The sequence below is a fragment of the Argiope bruennichi genome, chromosome 3 (assembly GCF_947563725.1).
Source record: "Argiope bruennichi chromosome 3, qqArgBrue1.1, whole genome shotgun sequence".
Lineage (NCBI taxonomy): Eukaryota > Metazoa > Arthropoda > Arachnida > Araneae > Araneidae > Argiope > Argiope bruennichi.
In genome coordinates this window covers 144,947,344-144,970,316 of record NC_079153.1, presented here as the reverse complement: position 1 = coordinate 144,970,316, position 22,973 = coordinate 144,947,344, and the positions used below count along the sequence as shown (strand labels likewise).

General features: G+C 29.0%; 1 protein-coding gene across 2 annotated transcripts; it reads left to right on the top strand.

The window, feature by feature from the left end:
• Positions 1 to 208: 208 nt before the first annotated feature.
• Positions 209 to 21,802, top strand: LOC129963223 (KH domain-containing, RNA-binding, signal transduction-associated protein 3-like). 2 transcript variants are annotated; one of them, XM_056077421.1, is made up of 9 exons: positions 209 to 369; positions 2,040 to 2,167; positions 6,485 to 6,601; positions 6,690 to 6,836; positions 6,974 to 7,003; positions 8,287 to 8,571; positions 16,298 to 16,362; positions 20,832 to 20,896; positions 21,468 to 21,802. In XM_056077421.1, the coding sequence occupies exons 1-9, from the start codon at positions 255 to 257 to the stop codon at positions 21,569 to 21,571; spliced, it is 1,056 nt and encodes a 351-aa protein (XP_055933396.1). In that variant the 5' UTR covers positions 209 to 254; the 3' UTR covers positions 21,572 to 21,802. The 2 variants fall into 2 exon arrangements, with proteins under 2 accessions (XP_055933396.1, XP_055933397.1); XM_056077422.1 differs by lacking the exon at positions 2,040 to 2,167 and having other exon boundaries at positions 223 to 369.
• Positions 21,803 to 22,973: the final 1,171 nt, after the last annotated feature.

Here is a 22,973-nt window from a genome sequence, read left to right as displayed (position 1 = left end):
AAAAGAGCCTTAAAACTGTGCTAGGAATAATATACAAAAAAGATAAACTTTAAAAATATCAATAACTAATTAATTTATAAATATGATATTATAGAAGAAAAAAACATGAACTCCTAAAATTTAATTACATTTAAATTTTAAAAAAAGTTAGATTCTGAAAATTTCATTATTGGTGATATTCCAAAAATTTATGGCAACAGCTGCTTTAGGTGTAAAAAAGTTGAAATCTTTTTGGCTTGGCGTTCTGGATCGAAATGGCGTCTCATGACTCAAGCGCCAAAGGAAATAATGATTACGTTAATCAGTTGGTTAAAGAGCAAGAATCTTTAAACCCGCAACTTACTCATGCATATAAGCTTTTGCAACAAGGTAAGTAATGTTTGATTTTGTCAAGTTTCTACTTAACACTACCACCGTGAGCAATTACGAGATTCTGCCGCTTTTGTATGGATCACCGGCGTGTTATTGAAATCAATAATATTTATTTTTCTTAAATTTTTCTTCTATCTTATGTTCTGTAATGTGAACGAGTATCAGAAACCTTGTTTAAAAGTGTATGTACTCGTTATTGACTTATGTTGTCTCTTGTTTTTGTGTATAAGGCGTTTCGCCGTAAGCCTACTTTAGGTTTATTGTATACGAAACAAACCTTGAAAGCTTAAAGTGTATCTATTTTGTATTACCTGTATGCAGCCTTCTGTGTTGTAAAATTTTTCCGAAAGGCGTTTGTTTTTCATCGTGGAGCTGTCAAAACAGCATAAAGATGGTCGATTTTCCTTTTTACCGCTCTCTCGCCAATGTAAGGATGCTATTGGTTGCCATTTCCTCACCGGTTAGCGTTTACATAAACTGGTTAAAAACCGTTAGAAAAGAGCCTTCATTTTTATTCTTGCGGAACTTTTTTTCTTTTGAAAAGAAATGAAATATGCTTTTTATACTCAAGAATTTGTGTTAATTTTCTATGGTATATAAATAGTTGATAATTGGGTATCAACTTATTGAGAAATCCGACATGAAGAAACAATTTTTTTTTTCATGCTGAAATATTGATATATTTGAACTTTTTATATTTTATTAGAAATTAATTTTGAATATGGGCAATTTTTTCATGCTTTTGTAAAATTGCAATTATTTATCTATTAATATGCCAGCAGTAGTGTTTGAAACTTCTCCCATTTTTGTTGACATTCACCTGAATACTTTTTCTTTTAAAATTTGCTTTGCTATATGAACATTAGTTGTTATTATTTGATAGTAAAAACTATTTGTGTAGCCTATAGTGCAGTAGAGACTCATAATATTTCTGCAAAGTCTTTGTGCAGTCTTTACTGTCTGATTTTCTAATGCATTGTATTAACAGAAGTCTTTTCTGCTCTTTCTTGTTGGATTTCTATTTGTTGTTTCTAACATGTTAAGAAAAAGTTATTACTCTTTGCAAGTTATAGATGTATTCTGTTATATCGTTGGTGAAAATTGTCACTAACAATCTATTTTTTTCTATAAAGAATATTTTTATGAAAAGGGAAAATTTTATCAGTATTTGTGACCCATCATTGTTTTTGTGTTCTAAAATATAGAATTTCCATCATATAGCATTCCTGCGTTATTTTCGCAACCAATTTTTGTAGTTAAAAACATCTTATAAAATTCTGAATACATTGGTTTATTTTCAATGGTTTTATCTTTCAGATTTTGTTTTAATACATTCTTTTTCATTTCTTTTCCTTTTTGCCTGGTATGCATGTTTTCAGATTTTTCTGATTTCTTGTTATGTTTAGAACTGTTTGTGAAAAGTTAAAAAATAATTTAGTGTGAGGTTGAACTTTGAAAAGATTGCTCTAAAAGTTAACAAATTTTTACAACCAAATGTTCCATGATAATGACTATTTAATTTAACCAAAAATATGGTGCTATAAAAGTAAAATTAAATTTCCTGTAAATTATTAAATTTTTTATTAGTTAAAATTCAAATTCAAATGAGTTATTAAATAAAATAAACATAAATGATTAAATAAATACAAATGCAATTCAATTTTCAGAAATTGATCGTGTTCGCAATGAATCAGGAGATGATTCCCAAAGAAGGGATAATCAAATTGTTGTGCACACTGGAAAGCAGATACGTTTGAAAGTTAAGGTTCACATTCCAGTTGATGAACATCCTAATGTAAGTAGAAAAGTTTCTGATTTTCAAGTAATTAAAAATTCATTTTCATTAGCAACAAAATTTTATTTTAATGTATACCTCGTGGTAAAAGGGAATTTAGACTTCGATACAGTGCCTTATAATGTTTTTTGGAAATAAATCCCATAAAAATATATTTTTTTAATAAAAATTTAAAAAAATAACTAGTACAAAAGTTAATGAAATTTAGCTTATATTACATTTTTTCAATGATAAAAAATATATCAAAAGTAACCAGTTTTGTTCAAATATCAATTTAAAAGAAATTTAGCTTATATTAATAACATAATATTGGTATTTATGAAACCTGTTTATTTTTAGAATTATTATAAATGATCTCCAAAATAAAGACCAAATATATCAAAAATAAAACAAACACTTATGTATCAATTGGTTATACTTGTAATTGGTTTTATAAATAATTTTTAAAAAGTGATTGTTTTTTTACTATTTTAATCTAAAAACTAATGAATTAATTGATTTACCATGAATTGAATTAAAAATTTTTTTTATTGAAGTGAAATAGTAATTTCTACAATAATATGAATCAAGGAGTCTGTGATATATGTTTAACCTACAGTTTCATCATGGCTATTTTTCTTTACCTAAACCTTTCTTTGCTGTATTCGTTTTCCCCCTCACAAGTTTTCATATTTAAAAATTCTTTCATTCAAAGCTTTTCTGTGGGCTGTTTTTATTTTCATTTTTGATTTTGAGTGTTGCTCAGTGCAGTTTTATTCTTCTGGAAATATATGTTTCACTTGTGAATTTGAATCTGAAATTTTTTTTTCTAAGGCAGTTTTCTTTCCAAGTTCGATTTTGAAATTTTGCTATGTATGAAATATTTCATCCATTTCATTGTGAATATTTTCATGAAATGAATTTCTTGTCAGTATTACATTTTTGTCTCAAGGATAAATTATTCAAAAATTTTAAAATATTTTTTAAAATTTTTATTTTGGTATTGAATTTTGGAAATAAATGGATCTATAAGTGTTAGTTTTCAATATTTTTCAAATATATAATTAAGAGATTGGTCTAGAATTGTAAAATATTCAGCATTTTTTTAATATGAACATTAAAATATTTGTTATGAAGTTGTAAGAAATTTAATATTTATTGGATTACTAAGTTTATTGATTAAAATGTAATGTTATTTTCTTCCCAAATTTCTAAAATTATTTCTCTTTTTGTAAATCAGAATTACTTCTGTTCTGAACTTTATTATAGAAAGTTCTTTCGTTTGGATTATTTTACTTTCTTGCAAATTTAGGTGATTGAGAAAGTGGGAAAGTTGTATTTCTCTCATTCTACTTTACTCTTATTTTTGTGAATTCAAGCATTTGCTATGTTTGAGATATTTATTTTTTATTTTTCTAAAGTAGTAATTTATTCCAAATTAGCAAAATTAAACTCGAAAGTGCTTATTAAAAATTTAGAAGATAGTAAATGTTTCTTCTTATACTTTATAATTAATATGTCCATTGTTGGTTACATGTTTTTGTATATTATTCTGAATACGCAAATACAAAGAGAAAGCTCTGTCTGCGAGTGACTTTTGATTGAAATCCATGTAAATCCTAGTTTTGTTTCCTTTTTTTTTTTTTTTTTAAATGAAGCATTGTGGATAAAATAACAAGCAAAAGTATATTTTTTGTTCAGTAAATAGTTTCATCTATGTATTTCATTGAATTGTAAAATATTTTAAAAACCATGTTTTGCTTGGCATGTTTTTTTTTTTTTTTTCTGAAAAATTGTTTTTTTTTTAGAGAATATTCAGATATGAATCACATAGTGTTTACATATGAATATTTTTCAATTCTTCTTACTTATGAATTGGTAATTTAAATTCAAAGAAATTAGGAATGCACTTAGTTTAATATGTTATTCAAAACAATCTGCTATATTACAGTATTTTTGAACTTGCGCTCAGTTTTACCATGGTGAAATTGAGACCCAGGTAGTACTATATGACATTGTCAGCATGAGAGCAGATATAAAAATGCTCTAATAATTAGTTATAAATTATTTTTTTTGTGTGAAATAGTGTTTTTAAGAAAAGACAACTATATAGATAAAATTATAAAGCAAAACCATATTTATATATGATACACACAGAGAGAATTGCTCATTTAAAGTTATAAGATAAAGTGTTTGTCTATTTCAAGTGAAGTAACCTTCATACTTGTTATTAAGCCTAATTTATATTTAAAGAAATTTTTTTTTGTATTAACATTTTCTATTAACCACTAATTAACATACTTTCTATTAACTTATTAATTTTTGTTTGTTTTAAATGTTTTCTGTTTTTTTTTAGCTAAAATGTTTGTCTGATATGCATGTTACATTATTTTAATGTGAACATTTAAGACAACAAGTTGTTGAAATATCAGCAAATAGTTGTTCTGATGTTATAACTATTTGTTATTTTTCTATCAGTGTCATATGATATTTGTATTGATTGCAATACTTTGCCTTGTGTGAATACTGCTTTACTGGTTGTTTGCAGATGATTTTTTGCTATTTTGAAAGAAAATGAAGGAAATTTTTTACTTTAAGTAAAAAGAATTGTTGCATAAAATTTTCACTTTCTTATTTTATGTTAAATTCTTAATATTAAAAAGTGGCATTATTTATAAAATGCTATCATTATTAATTGTAAAATGGCATTATTTATAAGAAATAATTGTAAAATTCAAAGTTTCGTGAAACTGCTTGCTGATGCTATAAATTACTTTATTTTTCAAGCATAATTATATATACTGCCTATTCTTGGATATAGATATACCTATTTTGATGCATTAAAGCTTAACAAATTTAAATGTGCTAATCTTGCTGTGTATTTCTCAGCTTTCTTTCTGTGAAAGCATCCAAAAGTTAGTCCCACTTTCCTGAAACAAATAATAAAATAAAATGCTTAAAAAAATATTTGGATATTTGGACAACTAAACTTATTATATTTGGTATTCTCTGCTCTCTCCTTACTTCACATTTTTTTAATAAATAAAAATAGTTATAGTTTTATATTTTTGTTGTTAATCATCTTTTTCTGTAATATTATGTACATGACATCTAGCTTAAACTGAAGTCTTAAATTATTTCTGGTTTAGTGTTTGATAAGCTATTCCTAGGTAATGTTTATATATAAAATAGGATATTAAGGAAGGTATTTCTAAATGGATTTTGTCTGAACACTTGTTATCAAAAACAGAGTAATTCCATGGTATAATGAACTTTGGATTTTTGTTCCTTTAAAGTGTATTTTCGAAAATATACAAAAATCGCTAGAAAAATCTTTCAAGCATGTACATTTTGCATATTATTTTGAACAGCATTGCTTGGTTGGAAAGTTAGTTTTATTAGTTTTTAATGCATTGCATTTTTTTTGTTGCTTTATTTAGATAAAAAAATACATCTTTAAAAAAAAACAAAGTGATTATCTGAAAAGTAGCAACTTCAAATATGCTGTCATTCTATTTAGAACGAAAGTAATTAGCAATTTATTTTTTTTATGAATTTGTATATACTTTGATAACTTTGGTATATTAGGTTTTATTCAGGTTTTGAGAATTGTATTCAGTTTTTTATGTGAAAAACGATATTAAGGTAAGTCTAACCAGTTGATACATCAAAAGTATTGGTTGTGTTTAATTTCAGTTAAATTTTTTATGTATTATTTGATATTCTAAAGTATTCTTAATAAAATATTTAAAATCAAATCAGAGCTGTATTTTAATAACCTGGTACCTCTTAATTATGAAAATAAATCGTTCTAGAAGTAGTACCAATAAAAATATAATTATCTAGGTAATCTCATTTAATTGCTTGCTTTTTATGGTATTGAGACTTCACTTTCCAATTTCTCTTGTATCTAAACAAATAAACAATTTAGCTTTCAAGGATGAACAAAACAAGTACATTTAAATATTTGATGGAACAATAAAATTGTATTTTTGGAAATAATGTAAAGATGTTTTTAAAATGGCAATTTGTTAAAAAAAAAAAAGCAAAATTTTGGAAAATACTAATTATATTGCGTAGTCGTATTAAAATAAATTGTCCTCTGGGTACAATCCTGCCTTATGAAGTTTGTGCCGAATTTCGCATTTAAGTCGAGTATTCTAGGCTTTATCATACTTAAACAAAAAACCCACCCTGTATTAGGAATAGCATAGTGAACTGTTATAAGGTGGGAAATGTCTTTTAGAAGTTTTATGTGAAATGTAAATCTGAAAATGATTACATTTTTATATCTGTAATTTGGAAACAAGAATACATTTCTGTTTTTTTTTTTTTTAGTTCAACTTTGTTGGCAAGTTGTTAGGCCCAAAAGGTAGTTCTCTGCAGCAACTGCAAGAAGCTACGCAAACTAGAATGGCCATTCTGGGCCGTGGATCTATGCGAGATAAACGGAAGGTTAGAAAAATCCTTCAGTAGTTTAGTAAATTTATTGCTTTATGAAAGTCCTTTTGTATGTATATTTATTCATTTTTCTAATTATTAGGAAGAGGAATTAAGAAATCAAGGGGATCCTAAATATGCTCATTTGAATGAAGATTTGCATGTTGAAGTGTCGGCTTATGCTCCACCAGCAGAGGCCTACAGAAGAATATCACTTGCCTTTGCAGAACTACAACGCTTCCTTGTACCAGTAAGTAACTTTGCAGTAAATACAAGTAGTTAGTTATCTCTTGATATTTTTTTTCTGAGTAATTTTAAAATATAAATCCTTTCTAATTTTTTTCAATATCTAGTTTAAACTTTTGTAACTTGTTTCATTTCTTCTAGGATAATGCTAACCCCTTCAACCAGGGGCAGGTATGTCTGTTATAATCTTTCTCAGTTTAGAATTTATTCTTCATAATGTGCCTCCTTTAAAGCTAAGAATGTGATAATTTTAACTCTTTAAAATAACGCGCATAACCTCCTTCTTTATTATTTTTTTTTAAAGTATTCTTATAAGACATGTTAAAGTTTTTCAAGAAGGTGTAAAAGTTTTCTTTTTGTGTAAAATTTAAAACTTTGTTACTGTGAATTTATAAAATTTTTGGTGGAATGGCATATATTTTTTACTATCATATTGCTAACTTTTCTTGGTGTGTTTTGGATGAAAGTCAAATTATGTTGAATTCTTCAAGAAAATATTTCTACTTTAAAGCATCATTTTAGGTGTATTTAGGTAATCGGCTGCCAACGAGTTTTTTTTCTTTTATTAAGTTATTGCTTTATTGTTGTTGGTTGCTGTATTGCTTTGTTTTATTTGGTTGCTGCCTAAAATGTCATTTTTTAGTCAGTATAGCAGTTAAAAAATACTTCAAAATTCTAGATTAAGTAAAATTAACTGTCAAGTCGGAAAATTATCTTGTGGCGTTGCCGTACTAGGTACATTATTCGGTCGTAATTTAAGTGGCCAAATTTAGCAAAGTATGAAAAGCATCGATTCTTATGTAAATATGTAAGCATTATAGTAGAAGTGGCCCAATATGGTTTTGTGAACCAAACCAGTTCTATTTTATTGTACATATTGGACCATTGTGAAACTGATGCAAGATGGTACTATCTGCTGTGTCATATTGATAAATAAAAGAACTTTAAAGAAAAATTTGAATTAAATTCTAGGTCTTAAAATGAAAGTGCAACAAAAGAAACAATTTTTAACTTAAAAATGTATTTTAATCTTAAATGTTTGTTTCTAATATTTAACAATTTCATTAATTTAAATATAAAGAAATTACAATTATTAATAATTAAAAAAATAATATACTCCATTCCGAATATAACAGTGATATTGTGTTCTGTGGAACATTTCGCGTTTTAAAATTTGTTTTGAAGAATTGAGATTTTATTAAAAATTTCTTTTAAAATATTACTCGTTTTGAATCACTGAGGATAAAAGATATAGACATATGTAATGAAAAGATTGTAAAATATTTTTCAAATTTGTTGAAATAAATTAGAATTATTTATATTTTAATATGCTGATAAGAGATTCAAGTTGTTGATGTATTGAAATGAAAGTTTCTGCGTGACACATTTTCTTGGAAGTATGCATATATGGAATGCTATATATATATTATTTAGAAACCAAATTTATGTTATAGGATTATTATGATGAAATGCGACCACCTCAGTTCATGAATGATGGTAAACCAAAGCCACCTTTCCCTGGCGAAGGACCTCCACATATGGCACCTAGAGGTGGTCCACCCCATCCTCCAAGACCTATGGGTCCTCCTATGATGCAAGGCCGAGAGCCTCCCAGACGTACTGGTATGGTGCAGAGTACATATGCAACCCCAGAAGCTGATGAATGGGCAGCACCACGTCCTACACCTCCTAGGCGTGGTGGTTACAATTCTGCTACTCCTCCTGCACGAGCAGCTAGAGTAAGTTTTTTTGTATTAAATTATAAGGTGTTTGAAATATTCATTGCAAAAGAAATCTAATGAACATTTCAGCTTTCATAGGAAAATTGAGTTGTAAAATCTTCAAATCATTAATTTGTATTATCAGGGGTGTTTGTGCTCCGGGGAAACCCCGGAATTCCGGGGATTTTGAACTTCGATACCCGGAAATTCCGGGGATCGTCGTTCAAAAGGAAGTAGGAATAATAATGAATTATTTATTTTGATCTGGGCGATTTTGTTTGCTTTGAAAGCAGAAAACGCAAGGTCAGCGTGTGTGGTGAACACTTTTCCTTTCTTTCTCCAAAGGCAGTGATAATGCGTGAAAAGGGGGAAAAAACTTCTTTTTTGTTCTTTCCTTATTGCGAGTTATGACTCATTCCCCCGTTTCTCGGACATTCTCTTCTGGATTCTTTTCGGCAAGTAGGCGCGGCAGAAAAAAAAGGGAAAGACTTCGCGACCAGATGTGCGATCACGTGACTCTGGGTTCAAAGGTCTTATCTCTCCTGGCGTGGCGCCAATAAGTAGAGAAGGGGGATTTTTCGTCGTATTAGCTATTTGTCATTGATCGCTTCGCAACTTTTTTTTCTCCGCTGTGTAAAATTTTCGTTTCATTTATTGATGCACGTGTAAATTTTTCGTTTCTCTTATTGAAATATTTTTTTATTTATGTACGCAAGAGAATTTCACTTTGAAATTTCAGCATATGAAACAGAAATTACCCCTTAAAAATTCATATCTAATTAGTTTTACAGCATTAGAATCAGAGCTAAGAGGTAAAACCAGTACAATATTAGCTTTTGAAAAATTATCATCTTTTATGTCCCATATTTTCAGTGATAATGAAAAGTCAAAAGTAGAAGCTGAAATAAGGTTATACCAGAGTGATATTGATATCACCAAAGAAATGCTCTACACATCTGATGAAAGTGGAAATCAAGTCAAGTGTACAATTGATAAATATTGGTCTAAAGTTTTTAATTTAAAAGATGATTTCACAAATGATTATAAGTATCCTACATTGGCTAAATTGGTCAAAGCCTGCCTTAGCTGCTTCCATGGCCCATTAGTGGAAAGTGCATTCAACTTAATGGATACACTTGTCACTGACTATAGAACCTCTCTTAAGATTGATTCCCTAGATGCAGTGCAGGCTATTAAATATGATTTAATGGCTTCTAAAAAAACCTCATGAGAAAAATATGGCTCAAAAAATCCAATGACTGATCCAATTCACAAAGATCTCTTACTGAATATGAACAGAAGTTGGAAAACATATCAAGAGGACTTAAAAACATGTATTTCAGATGAGTCACCTATAAAAGTCTCTGAAAAACCTTCTACATTAGCAGAAAAGTAAACTGCTTCTACCTCTGCATGTGCAGTTCTCGAGGAAATTTCTTCAACTGTAAATGAGGAAAATAAAAGTCAATCTTCCTGCAATTATGAAGTTCACCACAAAAGAAAGACAAGCCCACAAACATCAGAAAATAAAAAAAAGCAGCAGAAATTAGATAATTTTTTTAAAGAATTAATTCAGGTAATTTAAAATATTTGCATAAAATGTAGTAGTTTATATGTTTGAAAATTTATGGTTATTAATTTTGCAAAAAAAGTAATTCATTGAACTTTTATAATTAGGTCATTCAATATTTCATAATTGTTATTTTTCATTTCTCTCCCCCCCCCCCTTCTCGAAACTCCAAAATGCCGGTAATAAGTCCGTAAAAGTATCAGGGGATTTTTTGGGGTCCCACAAACACCCCTGTATTATAAGTTGGTTCTATAGTGAATATGTGATCTAATAAGAATTATGAATGATATATAGTTTGAATTAAATATTCTCTGGAACATTGTGAAAGTTTTATATTTGTCACAAGTGTACAATTATGAAATATGGATTTCAGATGACAGGTGGTACACAATGTAGTTTGTGCTTTAAAGATTTGATATTGCGCTATTTGGTTGTGTCAAAAACAAATGTCGAATGCTTACAAATGATAAATTGGAAATGCATGTGCATAGTATGGTTGTGTTCAATTTGTCGAAATTTATACTAAACAAGAAATATTCAGCCTTAATTTTTTGTTTTTATTTGAAGAAAACTGCTGAGTCATACCGATTAATTAGAGAAGCTTATAGTGAACATGCTCCATCACAAGATACCTATGATCGATGGTTTCGGCGTTTCAAAACTGGTAACTTCGATGTTGCTGACAAGGAGTTGTTGGAAGATGATTCTTAAACGCATGCGAGCGCACACAAAAAAAACCGCCAAGCAATTGAGTTAGTCAGCAAGATGTTTCCAATGAGTTACGGGAGATGGGAAAGATTCAGAAGACAAGTAAGTGGGTAACACATGAGTTGAATGACAGGCAAATGGAAAAGTGCCAAAATGCATACAATATTTTGCTTGCTTGTTACAAAGGAAGGCCATTTTTGCATTGTATAGTTGCAGCGGATAAGAAGTGAATTTATTTTGAGAATCCCAAGTGCAAAAAATCTGGGCTAGACCCAGACGCACCATCCTCAGCAACTGCAAGTCCAAATTGCTTTGGCCTGTAATTGGTGGGACCAGGAGTGTGTGGTGTATTATGAGCTGTTAAAATGTAGGAAAATGGTTTATGCTAAATGTTGCCAACAATAGTTGATTGATTTGTACTATTCGCTGCTTGATAAGAGGCTAGAATTTTCTTCGTGGCAATGCTCCATCACATACATCAAAACTGGTTAGCGACACATTGAGCTGATAAGTTCACCCCATGTGGCTTACTCACTGGGCGTAGCTCCCCTAATTAGTATTTGTGTGCATTGATGGGTCATATACTTGCTGAGCAGTGTTTTGGTTTATGCAAAGTTGAGAAAAAAATGGCTCGATGAATAGTTGCATGGCAAAAAGGTGACATGCTTACTGCTGTTGTATTTACAAATTACCCGAAAGATGGGGAAATGTATAAAAAGTGATGGTGCATACTTTCAATAAAGCTCCTTTTATCATTTTTCTGAATTTAATATTTTTTTTAGAAAAATATGTTTCATATTTGTATACCTGATGATTTTTTTAACTGCCAATATTTGTTCTAGCAGAACAAAACTTTTGCTTTTGTTTATAATGCAGGTGTTAAAATATTGGATTAATGATTTAAAGTAAAGGAATTGCAATTAGATGTTTATTTTACTTGATTATGTTATTCAAATTTTTTTATTTCATCATTGTAGCTTTTATTATATGGACAATTTAAAATATAGCCAGTTATAGTAATTAGTTAAACTTTTATTGATTTACAAGTTCCATAATATGTTAATAATGCAGTTTGATTTCTTATACTTTCAAGAAACATTTTTGTTTAAAGTAAGAATTTTTCATATCTAATATGAGTTTTATTGCTTGTGAATTTGTAAATTAAGATTTCCCTAAATGCAAGATAAAAGTGGGATTTTTCCCTTTTTAGCAAAGCATGAAGTTCATTTGACAGAAAAGTGAATAAAATTTATGAAAGAATATATTTAAGTGAATATATTTAATGAATAATGCTAGTAAATTGAAGAGATTATACTAAGTGGGGGAATATAGTTTTTACTTTTGGTGAAAAAATAATTACTTGTAGGAATGGCTTATGTAATTTTAATTTGAAATCCGGGGTTTGGATGCTTCTCCTGAATTGTAATGTAAAATACATTTGATTGTGATAAATCAGTGGTCATGATTCTCTTTTTACATAGATAAAACAATTGAACTTTTAGTGAATGACAATTACTTCTTGTGAATTTAAGTGTATTGCAAATTTACAAATGCACAATTAATTTAAAATTTTAATACTTAGATAAATTTTTAACTGCATCATTTAAAAGATTATACACATCTCTGAGAAGAGTAAAATAGGATTTTTTTAAAGTGATTTTTCACCAGAACTTCTGAATATAAAATCATAAACTGTCTTTGTACCATCTTAATTTTTTAAAAAGAAAATAATCTTTTCCAGCTATGCCAGTTTTATTTCCTAACTATTTTTTTATTTTTATTCATTTCTGAAAATTAATATAAACACATTTTTTGTTGGTTCTATCTTTTGAACTTGAAAGTTTTTTAGACAGCTGATCATTCTCTGTTGGTCAGCACAATTGTAGGTAACAGACAAGATTCCCTCAGTAATTGAAAAATAAGGAAATTCACATGCCTTATTTTTGGGAATAGAAGGAATACCAGTTTGGGATATTTTAGCTTTGAGCATATGAATGCATTTGTTGAGTGTTCAATAGTAGTTCGTGTGATCTAATTATAACTTTCTTGATTGAAGTCTTACAACAGAGGTGCTTGCTTTGCAGCCTCGAAGCCTTCTTTGAACTATATTAAGATGAGCATTACAGATGTCTTTAGTCTCTTAAGTGTCTAGAACTAGTGAACAAGAAAATGATACATTTCAAATTTGTTGTAAAAATATTTTAAGTTTATATTTTATGCATTTTTATAACTGAAATAGATAATTTTCTTGTCTAGCCTTTCTTCAAATCCATTAATTTTTACCTGATTGAGAATATTGACCATTGTAGACAGGATATTCATGGCCCCAGTAAAATACAGGAAATATAAATAATGGGGGAAATGCAAGGAAATTTTTAAAAAAATTTCAAGAAAATGCGAAGAATTGTACTATCAGATGAAAAAATAAGGATCTCTGAACATTGCAAGAATAAAAGGCCATAGCACCAAAAATAGAACAGCTATGTAATTGTGGAAATTCGTCCTTTTTCTACCCCTATTCTATTTTTTAGCTATAAGTATCTGGATATTTTTTTTTCACTACTTAATATTTAAAATTCAAACCTTTTAATCATCTGAGTTTAACATTGTATTGAGTATCAGAGAAACAAAAAATTGTATGGGTGCAAATGTGAATTGTAGAACTAAACATTTTCATGCCAAAATAAATACAACTAACAACAACAAAATGTTTGCATGACTTATTTCCATAGATATGATTTTTCAAATTTACAATTCACATATATAATTTAATATATTTATTACTTCAGTACTCTAATAAATTTATTTTTCAACAAATCATGCTCATGGACATAAGTACACAGAAAACACAGAATTTTTTTGATAGATTTGAATGACAACCCTGTTTTGATAACTTTACAAATCTGCTGCTTCGCCTGGATGAAGGAAAATTACTAAGAGTTAACCCACATCAGTTTTAATTTCTGTTTTATATTTTTGTTTGCTGATGTCTTTGAACAATTTGCCGTCAGATGGCTTTTCTTGCATAAGAAATTAAGGCAGGGCTATGGTACTATAGCTATTGTAGTTGCAAAGTTCTCTAAAAAATTTTTTATTTTAGTTTCTAAAAATTTGAAATCAATAAAATATCCAGCCAACAGACCAGGGAAAACTGGGGGTTATCGGAGAAGTCAGGGAAATTTTTTTATAAATCTGCATTTTTTTTTTTTTTTTTTTTATTGAACATAATTCCCTGGTGTTTTTTCACATGTAGAATCAAATAGGACAAATAGAAATTAATGACAATCAAGCTTTTACTGATAGTCTAAAATAGACTATGGAAGAAAAAGATTGACCATCATATAATTTATTGCATAGATGTATAAATATATAATATTTTTACTGTGATTTTTTTTTTCTCCGAAAGACAAGTTATTGACATAATTAGCAAATGATTTTGTGTACTGTGGGGAAAATGCAGCCATTTTAAAGCCCAGCTCCTTTTTCTATTATGATTTAAGCTTTTATGGTCTCTTATTTAAAAAGATATATGTGGAGCTATTCTTTACCCCTGTTTATTTCCTTCGGACATCAAACGATCATACCATGAGTTACGATAGTGAAAGTATCAATTTTGGGTATTAATATTCAAAACTGGATGTAAAATATTGACCCATTATTATAATTATAAAACAATTTATTTTAATTAAATAAGTATTTTACCGTAATTATATTTTCCATCTTGGGGACCTTTTTGTTGAATTGTGAAGTATCGTACATTATTTCTATTATTTCCGTAAAACATTTTTTTTTTTTTTGCATTTAATTTTAAACATTATAAATGCGGATTACTAAATTGTTCATATCATAAATTCTATTGATGACATGAAATGGGTGTTATTGCTATATTTTCTTTTATTTTGTGTTTGTTTGAAATTCCTCATTTGTTCAACTTAACACTCTATAATTTTAAATTATTAAACACAAGAAATAAATTTGATATATTATAGGTGCACCTGCCTCTAGTAAATTTTTCAAAACATTTTTTAAACAAAGAAGAGCAGATTTTTGTTTTTATACGTTTTGATGTATATGAAACTGTTTGCCACAAAAATATACAAAATTTATTCATACTAGTTTTTTATAACTTTAAAACATTTTTATTTTTATGCAGTAAATAAAAAAAAATAAGGACCATTTTCCCACTTTTTTCTCTATTTTATTATAGCAATCTATTTTATTATTATAGTTTGTGATTTGAAAATCAGGGTGCATAGCATCATGAAAAGTGCTTTAATTTGAAAATCATTTTTAAGACCTTATAAGTGCTCGATTTTCAGAGAAGGTCCTTAACAAGTGCTTAATTATCTCACGAAGAAATCTTTTCGTTTTATTTTGTTTCCCCGCAAGTTGAATATAATGATTAGAAATCATGGTTGTAAAGACTTATTTACCGGATGTATCAAAAAAGAATACTAACAAAAAGGGAAAATTTGAAGAAGTATTCCAGGGGCTCCAGCACATATTAAAAGATAATGCTTAATGATTTTTTTTTCCTTTCTTTTATCTTATTCTACCCCCTCTTTCTTTTTTTCATTCCATTTTTTTTCCCCAACAATGTGCATTGCCATTTTTAAATACTGGAATAGTTATCTGGAAGAGGCAGTAAAAAATGCATACTGCTGGGTGACTAATTTTGATAAAATTGCAATTCTTTAGAACTCAAAAAGTGTCACTTTAATATAAAATTAATATCAGAAAAACAATATCAAATTGCACTGGCTGAAAAACCAAGAAAAAAAGTTAGAAAAGAAACCAATTGCACTTTTCCAACTATTTTTGTTTTAAAACTAATAGTTTTTTACAGAAGTTTTTTAAATTGGTGACCTTGCAACCACCATCCCTGAAAGGATTAAGACAAGTTTCAATTCTATAGTATTGTCTTAATAAAAGCCTTTCAGCAATAGGGAGGAGATGGTGAAGGATGTATTCTTTCTTGCCTTTCATAAAATGAAACTACTCCTTGAAATTTGGAGTATAAGATATTTAACTCTGAAAAGCCATCTTTTTTACATTTTTCTCTTTGTGTTTGTCATGACATTCATAATTTACAGTACTTTGAAATCATGGGATATGTATGTAAAAAAGGGGGGGGGATAAACAACTGATGTATCTATTATAAAAAAAAGTATCATAAACATTGATTAAAAATTGCTTTGTTTCTTTGTAATGACTTTTTTATGGTAAAAGCAAATGGCATTAATTTCATGAAATCATTAATACGAGGTTTATATTGTCTTATTTTTTTTCCTCGTAAATCTTGATGCCATTGTCTTAGTGCTTTTTACCCACATAAAAAATGTTTGAAGTAAAAGGGGAAAGTAACATTTTGGATACCCATAAATTTGTTTTTGAATTGAAGGAATTTTGGATTTAATAGAAGGTTATTTTTCATTGAAAAAAATTTACTATTAAATTTTTTTACAGCCTTATGAAGAACCAGTAAGCGAGTACAATAATTATGGAGATGGCTATGGAGACTACAATTCTGGGTATATACAAGTTCTTTTAATTTTGTTTCTATTCACTTTTTTGTAAATTTTATGAAAAAATAATTAGAAAACTTGCACTCACTTTTTTTCTTTACAAAACTGTCATTTAGATTTTTAAAAAAATAACCTTAATTTCATAGAAAATATTTATAATTTAAGCTTTTGGCAGTTTAGTGTTTGTTTAGAAAATAAAATAAAATTCTCTGAGTAAGATTTTTCTCAAAGAAACGTTTGATTACCAAGCATTTAAAAAATTTTTGAAGAGCGATTTTTATTTGCATCCTTATAAAAAAACTTTGCTTAATATACTGTAACTAAAGTCTCTTTTTATTAAGAGCTAGAAAAATTATATATATATATATTATAATATGTATATTTGAACCTTAGACAATTCCATATTCTTTGGCAGAACAAAATTTACCATAGCACCTATATTTAACTGCACTAATATATATATATATATATACTTAGTCCTTTAAAGGAGATGAAATGGATGTAGAATGATAGTTTTTTGTCATAATTTCATTTCTGTAAAACTGTCTAATCAGTTTTTGAAAATTGTACTATAATGTTAGTGTTGAGGGCTCTAAAATATCTTTAAGGAGTTTAATATAATAAAGGAATTGTATAAATTTTATTTGTATATATTCATTTTTATATAAATATGTCTTTTAACTTAAGGCTAATTAATTTCCTAATTTTTGTCATAATTTAGTCCATATTATCTTCATTCTAAAATATTCTTTTTCCTGATCTAATTCCAATTTTTTTTAAATATAATTATTTTTAACACATTTTAGAAAACTGATGATTTTATCATTTTCTCATGCAGTTCCACATGCTCTGTGCAGTGGGATAAAAATCCCTAATCCTGACAACGTTTATTTTAAAGATTTTGAAGATTTACTTTCCTAAGTCTGCATGTGGTAAAGAAATCCCTATCAGGATCTTATAGTAAAATCACTGTGAGGAAAAGTTTCTGCCACTTTGCTCTTATATCACAATGTGACCGGTGCATCTCTTATTGCTTTTCCTCTATATATAATGTAGCTCCCATGCTGAAATAAATTAGTTAAAATTCCAAAAGTTCCATCTTTTGGGCCATGACATTGTTATAGAAGTTCAGCTACAATCCTAGTTTGACATAAAATGTCATGCAAATTCTTCCACTAGGTCTGTAAAGTCAACAGGTTTCCCTGTAGTGAGTGTTATGGTGTAACACAATCATCAAGCCTCAATTGCAAATAACGATATATATTAAGACAAATACACAGCCGAGACATACAAGCAACAAACAGCCCACAAGCAGTAGTAATTGGTAGTAAGCATCAACCACAGCACACAAGCAGCCAGACAGGACTCAGCAGGAGGAGGGAATCTGCGTAGCTATTCTTTATGGTTTCTCCAAATGCCTGCTATTCTCCTCTGCCTCCTCACTTTATTTGTAACAATTACAGGACAAGTGTAAGCAGAGCCGTGGCTATAATGGCCAATCTTATACTACAAAATTTTAAAGAATGCTGTGGTATCATGATATAATTGGTAAACTTTTGAACAAATTTTCAAGGACAAACTATTTATACACTTTTTTATATGAATTTTTAAATCTCTTCAGGACTAGCAGGTGGAGAATGAAATGCTCGTCACTTGCACAAAGTGTTACCTCCAGCCCAAGCAGTTTTCGCTCTTAAACCTAATTTTATAAAAAAAATTCATATAAAATCACTTTAATGTAATGACTTCAATTTCGCAAGTAATGTAATATACTACTGCTTCATATGTATTAATATGAAGATTATATCATTAATAGAATTGAATGAAATAAGCAAAACACTTGATTTTTAACTATACCCACGAAAACAAATCTACCCATGAAAATTGTTTATTTCACTCTGACCAGCAACAGATATCAACAAGAAACTGGAGTCCCTTTAAATCACACATGCACTTGTAGAGAGCTGTTTGTTTATGCAATCTATCAAATCTAGAAATGCAAAACAGAAACTAATGCCTGCTTGCGGATGAAGTTCAAATGCCATACAACTAGACTGTTAAATATTTCACTCTTTTCATAATGGGAAAGCAAAGTAAAACTGATCAAAACATACAAAATATTGTGTAGCTATTTCAAAACTGCAAACAAAAACCTATTCCACCCCCAATATAAAACAATAAGCATTCCATCCTTTCCCCGCTGAGTTATAATATATATAAAATCTCAGAGCAAAATAAATCACGATTCTTTAAATGTCCAATCCTCTCGAAAGAGTGGAACATCTGCAATTGCTTACATGTTTAAATACCCCAGATCAAGTTTTTAAAAAAAGGTCTGAACCGAAAGTATATATTGAAAATCAACATTCTCTGAGATATACTACAAAGTTATAAGGGACTTCAACCGTCATCTAGTGTTTAAAAATTTAAACAAAATTTTCCAAATAGAAATCGCGCCGGCGTGATCGAGGGCCCACAGAGACGGAAAGGCTCATCACATATTTGATGTTGCAGGTCGTGAAGGGAGTCTCGCTTGATAATGTTTATGTGATCATGGTCCCCAACAGATTAAACAAAAGATTTTGTTGGCAAGGTACACTTAATATTGAAATGAAATTTTTTAGGAAGTGACTCGCAGCATTTTTTGGCTATATATATATGCACATACATACAGTTGCTACAAGCCAAACTCGGACACCATAGGCAAAATATTTAGAAAAACGCAAAAAGTTTTTTTAACAGTGAATTATTGTGCGTATAAAAACAAAATCAAATAGTGCCAATTCATAAATTATAATTAACAATTTAGACATAAAAGTAAAATATGTGAAAAAGAACCCATAAGCCAAACTCGGACATCTCACAGTTGAGTATGAAATAATTGCAACTCTGGGTAAAAATTACTGTGGATTTTATGGTTAAGATTTTAATTGTTCATGGGAATTTCCCAATAGTGTTATTTTCATTTACTGTGAAAATAAGCATTAATTAAAATGTCAAGGCAAAAGGTCCAAATGAGCCTTGGGTTGAGGAAAGAAAATCTGTACCAGGAACATCAGAGCTTTCGTCTAAAGCTATTCAGCGATTCACGATACCATAAAATGCTTCTAAACCAATAATCATGTGGAAATAAGCATAAGACAGCCCAAAATACTTTCATTGAAGCAGATCTGTGATATTTAATAAGAAAAGCAAATCCATTCCAAGGCAAGCTATTATTGTTGGAAAAGGAATTTGGAGTGGGGGAAGTCAGCCTATCAACAATAAGAAATATGCTCCATAAGGCAAATCTCAATTGAAGGGAAGCCAGATAAATAAGCGAGATCAGATCCAAGACTTAAATGTGTAAAACAAGGACTTAAATTTACAAGGAGGGTGAAAACTAGGATTTTTCTTATTAGAAAAATGTCTTATTTGCTGATGAGAGCAAATTCGACATTTTTGCATCCGGTGGCAAGCCTTTTGGAGTAAATTGAACAAGGAATTGTGCACAAAAAATTTGAAAACAATTTTGAAGCATAGCGGCAGTTCAGTAATGGTTTGGGATGTTATTCTCAGTTACTGGTCCAGAAACACTGCATTTTATTGATAGAATGGATTGGAGTGTATACCTAGACATTTTTAAAGAAAAATTTGCCACAATGTGTGCTGAAGCTTTCTCTTGGCAACAGCTGGCATTTTATCAAGATAATGATTCAAAACATAAAACTTCAAATGCGTTCCTGGCTCATTTATAATTTTCCTCATGTCATGGACATTCCACCCCAAAGCCCTAATATAAATCCCATTGAAAATTCATGCAAATAACTTAAGAAAAAAAAAGTCCAAGAAAATGTGCCATTTCCAGTAAAGATGAATTGAAAAGAGTATTGTTGCAGGAACGGAAAAATATAAAACCTAATTCTTGTGGGAAAAATTGATGCAATCTATAACCTAAACATCTTAAAGGGATTATAAAAAACAAGGGCTTGCATACAAAATATTAATTCATTTGAAATATTAACTAGTTTTTAAAAACTTCTGTCCAAATTTGAATTGTGCATGGTTTTATTTTTTGGCATAATTTCTGGTTGAAATGAATTTATAATTGTTATTTATTTTTGTAATTGCAGTAAATATATCATTGCAAATTCATTTAACTGTGTTTTCTATCATTTTTAATTTAAAGATTTTAATTGTGTTAGTATCTTTTCTTTGATGTCTTGAGTTTGGCTTGGTGCATTTTTATGCGAAAATTTTTGTGGCAGCATCTGAATGAAAATTCAGTTAAGACTAGTTATTTAGAAAACTTTAATGTAAAATAATTACCTAATTTTTTGAATTATTTCTGTTTTAAAATATATGTCAAATAAGAAAAAAATTAATGATCCTTATGCTTTTTGACACAAATCTACTTTTTTATTGCTGGTTTGCTTTACAAGAATTGCATTGTTTAAACGATTTCTGTGTTTTAAAAGTCACTTTGTTATTTTTAGAAATGCAGCATCTTATTATGATTATACTGCTGATCCAGAACCCAGTTATGCTGATGGATATGGGGGTTCGTATTTTTTCATGTAATAACTTCTAATATTTTCCATTGTGTAATAGTCATCTGATTAGTAATGTTTTATAGCAGTGCAAATATGTCTTCTAATGTTTTTTATATTTTGAAAACGAATTTTCTGTTGCAAATGGCTAAACTATTAGAGTTCATTTTAAATATTGGAGTTTAATATTGAAATAGTGATGTACAATATATAGAAATATTAGCAATTTACTGTGTCATTTTTATATAACTTGAGTAAACTTTCTTCATATCTTTAGTTTTCCTGCCTCTATTAAAAAATGTATCTTTATATAGATTTACTGGTTTTGACATTTCCTGGTTTGTAATTTTTAATCAAATCAATGAGTAGTCAGAATTTATATTTAACCTGTGAACACACAAATGAAATATTTTGACTTACTCATTTATGCTTAATACATTTTAGATGATAAATATTAATATAATTAAATTGATGCTTTCTTTTGAAACTACCTTTTAAAATTCTTGATCTAATCTGCTTGAAAACTTTCTCTTGTAACTCCTGTGGTGCATAATTAAGCTTTTTTTTCCCCCTCCCCTTTAGAAGATAACCGTGGACCAATGAGAAATGCAGGCGGAGCCAGGGGGCGAAGCAATGCCAGGGCTCAGAGCCATCCTTATGCAGGTGCCACTCGACGTGGCTATTAAATCTTCATACCCTTACATTTTGTTTTTACCATCATAGTACTGTTCATGGATCATAATTGGAAGTCAGTAGTTTCACTGTAAGACAATGGTCTAAATCTGATCAAGCATTTTTTCTGTGGACGCATGAATTCCAAAACAACCAAACTGACTTGTTTATTTCATGTTGCTTTAAGCTGTCATTTTAACATCAATTATAAATAAAGTGAATTTCAAAAAAAAAGTGAAAAGATACTTTCTTTTGACTGATTGTATGTTTTTTTTATCCTACTGGAGGGGGATACAGTTCTTCTAATTATTTGGGAATAATGTGTACTTTTGAAGAGATTTTTTAAAATAATTTTACATAAAACAGTAATTTAGAAAAGTATCTTTTTTCCCCCCTTTTAATATGCACTTCTTTGCTGTCATTACAAGAAATGTATTTTTAAATACTCCGATTTGTTTCGTTAGTTTAGGAGCTTCTTTGTAACTTTAAAGCATTACTTTTATTTTTTAGCAAAATAATTTTAACTATGTTTTCAAAGATGAGTTTAATTGGAAATGGGGAGTGAAAATGTATTATCTTCTGTACTCTAAATTGAAAGAAGGAAGAAATATAACAGAATTCAGTATTTTTCTATAAATTCAATTAGAAAATAATTTGTCCTCAGTTATACTTGAATTTATTATTAAATTTTTTAACATTTATGCATGATAAATTTTAGAATGCAAATTAAAATTAGTTGTAGGCTGTATTTTTCTCTTATGATAAAACAATCCGAAATATCGGGCTTAATGTGGCAGAAGGACTGACTAGACAGGTCGGAGTTCTGGGTATTCATTTCTTTGTCCACCAATACCAGAAGAAAAAGTTTTAATACCAGAATTCAATGTTATAGTATGCCCCCCTCCCTCCCACCTTCTTAGTGAGTATTAAGCCTTCTGTTTATCTCGATGAATGCAGCCTCAGCCCAGTGAATCACAGAAGCAGCTGCCAGTAAGCACAGATAGTACCAGAATGACACCATGTTAAACAAACTGTTGTATGCTTTTATCATGGAAGCTATATAAAATGAATGTAGGAATTAAATTTAGAAATCCAGGGGGGGTGGAGAGAACGATGTTTTCACCAAAAATCTATTTTTAGCATAGTTTTCTATTTACAATAATTTTTATAAGAATTGCAACAATAAGCAGGATTTCAGATGTATTTCGAATATGAAGTGAATAAGAACAACACAAAAAATTTACAATAGTTCGGACACGAACAGTAGAATGCGGGAAAGATACAAAGATGTCATTATTACTAAGGAAGGTCGAAGGAAATATTTTGTAAATATATGTACAAACTGATTTATGTAAGATATGGAAAATGGACTACTTAAACATTAGGTTTCCCATGTATTTATTTTCAATGTATATT

Excerpts from the sequence above, each read along its gene's own strand:
- LOC129963223 (XM_056077421.1), top strand. The coding sequence starts at position 255 with ATGGCGTCTCATGACTCAAGCGCCAAAGGAAATAATGATTACGTTAAT. Across the intron at positions 7,004-8,286 it reads ACCCCTTCAACCAGGGGCAG|GATTATTATGATGAAATGCG; the intron begins GTATGTCTGTTA and ends TTTATGTTATAG. Across the intron at positions 16,363-20,831 it reads TATGGAGACTACAATTCTGG|AAATGCAGCATCTTATTATG; the intron begins GTATATACAAGT and ends TGTTATTTTTAG.